At 39.8% G+C, this 7011-nt stretch overlaps 1 protein-coding gene across 1 annotated transcript in view; it reads right to left on the bottom strand.

Moving 5' to 3' along the window:
• PHYH (phytanoyl-CoA 2-hydroxylase) overlaps window positions 1-7011 on the bottom strand; it is a 26943-nt gene that overhangs the window by 7231 nt on the left and 12701 nt on the right. Inside the window, exons 4-5 of the mRNA XM_006894272.1 lie at window positions 3683-3864; window positions 761-910 (exon numbers count right to left, since the gene is read on the bottom strand). Of these exons, the coding sequence (XP_006894334.1) occupies window positions 761-910; window positions 3683-3864 (332 nt within the window). The remainder of the gene's footprint in view (window positions 1-760; window positions 911-3682; window positions 3865-7011) is intronic.

The following is a 7011-nucleotide window of genomic DNA, read 5'->3' on the forward strand; positions in this document are numbered from 1 at the left end:
CAGTTGCAAAAGGACAAATATTGCATGGTGCCACTGTTGTAAAATGGGACTGATATCGGGGTGGGGGGAAGACTGAGAAAAACTGGGTAAATTGTGTATACTGCACTGAAACAGATGAGGGACTGAGTAATTTAAAAGCGATGTTATGATAGGATATTATGGTTATCACAATAGTCCACAATTAAGGTTGCGTAGTGGAATGTACTTGGGGTGGTGGGAGGGTTGCAGGGGGATTGTGTACCAGGGAGGGAGTCTTTCTTTTTACTTTTGAAAGAGAGGAGCGAACTCGGGGGTGGGGGGAGAGGGCTGGGTGGGGAGAGAAGTGCAGCAATGAATGAATGGAAATCCAAATTCTCCGTAAATGTTCATTAAAATTATTTTTAAAAATAAAATATTTTTTAAAATAGCAAAGATAATACTAACTATCCTCTTATTGTGGCTATGCAAATTCCAAATTTTAATATTTCGGTATTTCAGCCCTTATTTTTTTGCCTTCATGCTCCAGCTGTGAGCTATAAAAACAAAAACTTTTTTTTTCCTTTTTAAGGAATCTTCATGATTCAGAATCAATAGGATCATAAAGTAACCTGGTTCTTACTGATAGGAGAAGCAGGAGGTAAAACATTCATTTCTTGGAAAGTAAAATGGACTCAAGGGCCAATCTAATTAAAACTCACAAACTCTATACCTTTTAATATATTTTCAATTTTTTTGCAGCTAACCCCATTTATCTGAAAAGTGCAGCAATGAAGACACATACCTTCCGGAACCCTTTGGTCTTATTTTGACCAGATCCATGGATGAGCAGAGGATGAAAGAAAACAGTGTCTCCCTTCTCCATCACAAGGTGCACTCGAGGACTATTTTTGTTATAGTCCTGGATCCCATGGTACATGATATTAACTCCTCCCTAGAAGAGATAGCAAGGAGCCTTGTCTATTTTTGAGGACGCACATGCATTATAAACTTGACCCATAATCGTCAGGGAAAACCAGAGTATCCTGAGTTCTTCCAGAGAAAGAAATATCTAAGTCAGAGAGACTCCTTAAAAACAGACACGAAGATTCTCAAAGGTCTAGGTTTAAATATCCACATATTGACATTAAAATTCATTCTTTTGGGGATCACGTGAAAAGTGTGCACTCTCTTCCCAGGCTTCATTCCAAAATGAATCAAACCCATTGCTCTCGGGTCAATTCTGACTCAACACTCTCCAGACTTGATAAGTCTCTACAGGAGACTGTCTCGTCTTTCTTCAGTAGAGTGGTTGGTGGATACGAACCACTAACTTTTGGTTAGCAACCCAACATGTATAAATGAAAACCTAGATCAGCTTTGCACTCTTTGCTGGATGCAGGAGAATGTCTTTCTCTAAGTATGTAATTATGCTTCCGCACCATGATATTCCCTTCACCCAGATCGAGTTGCAAATCACTTCTCTTACAGTACTGTGGAGGATTTCTGATATGCTAATTATTTTCTCCCAATGTGGAAAAGAAAAATGCTCAATTTTTCTGAGTTCATAGGGTAAAGAAAGAAAGGCAAACAGTCAATGATAATATGTGTTTATAGCTATTTCCAAAAATTAGCTTTTAGACAATGGGTTCTGTCTTTAGGAAAAGATCTATAGTGAAACATGATTAAAGTTCCCAAACCTTTATACGAGGGTTGTTCTCCTCTCATTCTTCTTCCTAAGAATTGTGTTAAGTCTGGACAAAGAGGGCCAAAGAGAAGAATGAAGAATTCAGAATTCAAACACTGATGGCCTTGCATGCCACTGGTAAGAGGAGCATGCCTACTTGGGCTAGCAGGTGGATTGTAAATCAGAGTGGAATGTCTCTCCCTAAAGACTCTGTTATAAAACCCCTCCTCAATAAGTTCACAAGTGACTTCCTCATTTTGCATCCCCAGAATGAGGAACTTTACCCAGGAGTTCCCTTATCTCCCCCCCTTAATAAAGCTGCATTAAGCTTTCTTTCGTTCTCTCTGATTTCTTCCTTAGTCCACTAACTCAACAAGTTGTCCACATTTCTTTATGATATGAACTCTTCCTACTGAATTGTTTGTTTGGACTTTGGTCAATGCCAGTGTGGTTGCATGGCCCAACTGAGACCAAGCTGATCTCCTGTTGCTGTAATTTTTAATCCAAACAAAGTATCAGAGATTGACTATCACCAGGGTTCAATTGCCTGGGGCTAGACTGTCCCAATTAAGCAATGACTTCTATCCTCCTGACCTTCGGACCTAGCTTGCCTTCCCATGGACTCTGCAGGCTACCAGAGTCCACTTCTGCTGACTGTACTAAACCTTAACTAGGTACTAACTTAAGTGATATGTCTTGAACAAGGTGAAGCAAGAGTGCTTCTTGGAGGCTCGGATGGCAAAGCCTCATCGCACATACTTTGGGCATGTTGCTAGGAAGGACCATTCTTTGGAGAGGGAGATCATGCTTGGAAAGGTGGAGGGTCAGCGAAAGAGAGAAAGACCCTCAACCAGGTGGATTGACACAGTGACTGCAACAACGGGCTCAAGTATGTCAGAGACTGTGAGAATGGCACAAGATAGGCGAGGATTCAGGTCACCCTTCAAACGTGGAACAAAACTCATGTGGCTCAACTTTCAGCCAAACTAGACAGGTCTGTAAGGTGATAATTAACACCAAGTTATGCATTTGAAAGCTGGACAATGATTAAAGATGACAGAGGAAGAACCAATCCCAGTGAGTTGTGGTGCTGGAGAAGAGTATGATATGACAAGAGAAAAAACAAGGCTGTCCTACAGAAAATGAAACCAAAGTGCTCCTTAGAGGCAAGGATGGTGAAACTCCATCTCACTTTGGGCATGTTGTCAGGAGGGACTAGTCCTTGGAGAAGGACATCATGCCTGGAAAGGTGGAGGGGCAGAGCAAGAGAGGAAAACCCTCTAAAAGATGGATTGACAGGAATTACAGTAATGGGGTCAAATGTGTCGGAGACAGGGAGGTTGGCTCAAGATAGGACAAGGTTTATAGTCATTGCTTATCGAGTCCCTGTGAGTCATAGTTAAGAACCAATCATAAAAGGTCAAAAGGGCAGAGTTTGCTCAGGGATAAAGCTCAGAACATGCAGGACAGGGAGACTTAGAAGAATTAATGGAAACAAGAATCACACGGAAGAAGTGGGGAAAGTGCAGTTTCACATGGTGGTGGTAATTAATGTTATAAAACAAAATGTCTGTGAATGGTTGAATGGAAAACCAATTTGCTTTTTAAATTTTCACTGCACTTATAATAGAAAAAAAAACCCTGTTAATACCAAGCTCCCCGAGTCCTCACTGATTTTCTCCAGCAAGGAAAAGCTCCCTTCTTCTTCTGTACCCCAAGAGTCACTTTTATATAAAAACTGACTTGGCACATATTCGACACATGTGCACTGGAATACGTGTGTCCTAGCTCTGAGATTAGGTTTCACAACGTCATATCTTATGCAATACGGGCCAAAGTTCCCCACTGCTTGGCTTCCAAACATTTGTTGAAAGCCCAAAATTAATGTTTATTTCACCTGACATCTTTTAACCTTCTCTGTCCTAACTGCACTCAAAGGACATTGGAAATTTCAAGGGAAAGAAATGCCATCTCATGTGTAAAGCTCTTTAAAGGCATAGATATTGAACCAAGACTGAGAAAGGACTTGGACAGACCTACCTCCCACTGGGGGTAGTCGTGCTGCTTCAGGGAGCCCTTGTGTGAGCCAGGTAGCACAACCAGACAGCCGTTGTTGCGGTCAACGTGCTCCATCGCGGTCCAAGCACACACGATGGTATCCGCCGGCCGGAAGGGGAAATAGTGCAGGTCCTGGTGTAAGGGATGGCGGGACGACTTCTTGCCTGAAATGGAACCAACACTTAAAAAATGCTCACTGAATGAAACACAGTAAACACATAACTGAAAACCCAAACTACACCCTTTACTGTCAAGTCGATGCTAACTTAAAGCAAAACCCTGTGGGACAGAATAACACCACACATAGTTGTCTTCTGCTTTCCCTAACTCGTTGATTATTTATTTTAAGCAATTTTTAAAATTTGAGTGAAGGTTTACATGTCATTTTGTTTCTTCATACCAATTTTCACAGACCTTTTTTTAATATACAACATTAATTACCATGGGGTAATGTAATGAAGGAGTTGCAATGTCTAATCAACTCTTTATTGTGTGTTGCCTTTCTCTCTACAAGGTTTTCTTGGCTATTATCATTACAGAAGCCAAGTTCCAGGTCTGTCTTCCACAGCACCTCGGGTGAGTTTAAACCACTCTTTGTTTATTTGTTTGTTAATAGCTGAGAACAGACCATTTGTTTATGCCAGGGCCATCATACAGATATAGGATGGAAACTATTCAGCAGCCATAAAGAGAAACAAAATTTTCATACACGCTACCACGTGGATGAAATTTGAGAAACAAAGGTTGAGTGACATAAACCTAATGCAACAGGATAAATATTGCATGATCCCACTTATATGAAATATCTAGATTGGCAAATGCTTAGATCTGCAAGTACCAGGGACTGAGGAGGAGAATTGAGAACTATTATGGAAGTAGCACTGAATATGTGTTTGAGGGATGAAAAATTTTGGAAATACTTAGTGATGGTTGCACAGCATATTTATTTTTTCTTTTTTTTAGCATATTTAATTTAATGCCACTAAATTATACATTTAAAAGTGGTTAAAGCAGTAAAATTTATGTTATATTCAAACTTTTATCACAATAAAATAAAAATTTGATTCTCTGAATTCTTCTCTTCTGAAAAACCAAGACAATGGCTTATCCACGCAAACACCAGACAATGAAACAACTCTATCAAAATGCTCTAGAAATTCAGCCTAAGTAGACGAGTTTTAAATGAGAAAATCATATCAACACAGCACTTCAAAGATCCAGTGTGCCATCAACAAACGAATGGCTAGAGAAGCTGTGGTATATTTGCACAATGGAATACTATGCTGCATTGAAAAACAGGGAACTCATGCAATATTATTCAAAATGGTTGACTCTGGAGAACATTATGCTGAGTGAAATATCCCAGTTGCAAAAGGACAAATATTGCATGGTGCCACTGTTGTAAAATGGGACTGATATCGGGGTGGGGGGAAGACTGAGAAAAACTGGGTAAATTGTGTATACTGCACTGAAACAGATGAGGGACTGAGTAATTTAAAAGCGATGTTATGATAGGATATTATGGTTATCACAATAGTCCACAATTAAGGTTGCGTAGTGGAATGTACTTGGGGTGGTGGGAGGGTTGCAGGGGGATTGTGTACCAGGGAGGGAGTCTTTCTTTTTACTTTTGAAAGAGAGGAGCGAACTCGGGGGTGGGGGGAGAGGGCTGGGTGGGGAGAGAAGTGCAGCAATGAATGAATGGAAATCCAAATTCTCCGTAAATGTTCATTAAAATTATTTTTAAAAATAAAATATTTTTTAAAATAGCAAAGATAATACTAACTATCCTCTTATTGTGGCTATGCAAATTCCAAATTTTAATATTTCGGTATTTCAGCCCTTATTTTTTTGCCTTCATGCTCCAGCTGTGAGCTATAAAAACAAAAACTTTTTTTTTCCTTTTTAAGGAATCTTCATGATTCAGAATCAATAGGATCATAAAGTAACCTGGTTCTTACTGATAGGAGAAGCAGGAGGTAAAACATTCATTTCTTGGAAAGTAAAATGGACTCAAGGGCCAATCTAATTAAAACTCACAAACTCTATACCTTTTAATATATTTTCAATTTTTTTGCAGCTAACCCCATTTATCTGAAAAGTGCAGCAATGAAGACACATACCTTCCGGAACCCTTTGGTCTTATTTTGACCAGATCCATGGATGAGCAGAGGATGAAAGAAAACAGTGTCTCCCTTCTCCATCACAAGGTGCACTCGAGGACTATTTTTGTTATAGTCCTGGATCCCATGGTACATGATATTAACTCCTCCCTAGAAGAGATAGCAAGGAGCCTTGTCTATTTTTGAGGACGCACATGCATTATAAACTTGACCCATAATCGTCAGGGAAAACCAGAGTATCCTGAGTTCTTCCAGAGAAAGAAATATCTAAGTCAGAGAGACTCCTTAAAAACAGACACGAAGATTCTCAAAGGTCTAGGTTTAAATATCCACATATTGACATTAAAATTCATTCTTTTGGGGATCACGTGAAAAGTGTGCACTCTCTTCCCAGGCTTCATTCCAAAATGAATCAAACCCATTGCTCTCGGGTCAATTCTGACTCAACACTCTCCAGACTTGATAAGTCTCTACAGGAGACTGTCTCGTCTTTCTTCAGTAGAGTGGTTGGTGGATACGAACCACTAACTTTTGGTTAGCAACCCAACATGTATAAATGAAAACCTAGATCAGCTTTGCACTCTTTGCTGGATGCAGGAGAATGTCTTTCTCTAAGTATGTAATTATGCTTCCGCACCATGATATTCCCTTCACCCAGATCGAGTTGCAAATCACTTCTCTTACAGTACTGTGGAGGATTTCTGATATGCTAATTATTTTCTCCCAATGTGGAAAAGAAAAATGCTCAATTTTTCTGAGTTCATAGGGTAAAGAAAGAAAGGCAAACAGTCAATGATAATATGTGTTTATAGCTATTTCCAAAAATTAGCTTTTAGACAATGGGTTCTGTCTTTAGGAAAAGATCTATAGTGAAACATGATTAAAGTTCCCAAACCTTTATACGAGGGTTGTTCTCCTCTCATTCTTCTTCCTAAGAATTGTGTTAAGTCTGGACAAAGAGGGCCAAAGAGAAGAATGAAGAATTCAGAATTCAAACACTGATGGCCTTGCATGCCACTGGTAAGAGGAGCATGCCTACTTGGGCTAGCAGGTGGATTGTAAATCAGAGTGGAATGTCTCTCCCTAAAGACTCTGTTATAAAACCCCTCCTCAATAAGTTCACAAGTGACTTCCTCATTTTGCATCCCCAGAATGAGGAACTTTACCCAGGAGTTCCCTTATCTCCCC

Source organism: Elephantulus edwardii, unplaced genomic scaffold (assembly GCF_000299155.1).
Source record: "Elephantulus edwardii isolate Elephantulus edwardi_28Jun2011 unplaced genomic scaffold, EleEdw1.0 scaffold00139, whole genome shotgun sequence".
In the NCBI taxonomy this organism is placed as follows: Eukaryota; Metazoa; Chordata; class Mammalia; order Macroscelidea; family Macroscelididae; genus Elephantulus; species Elephantulus edwardii.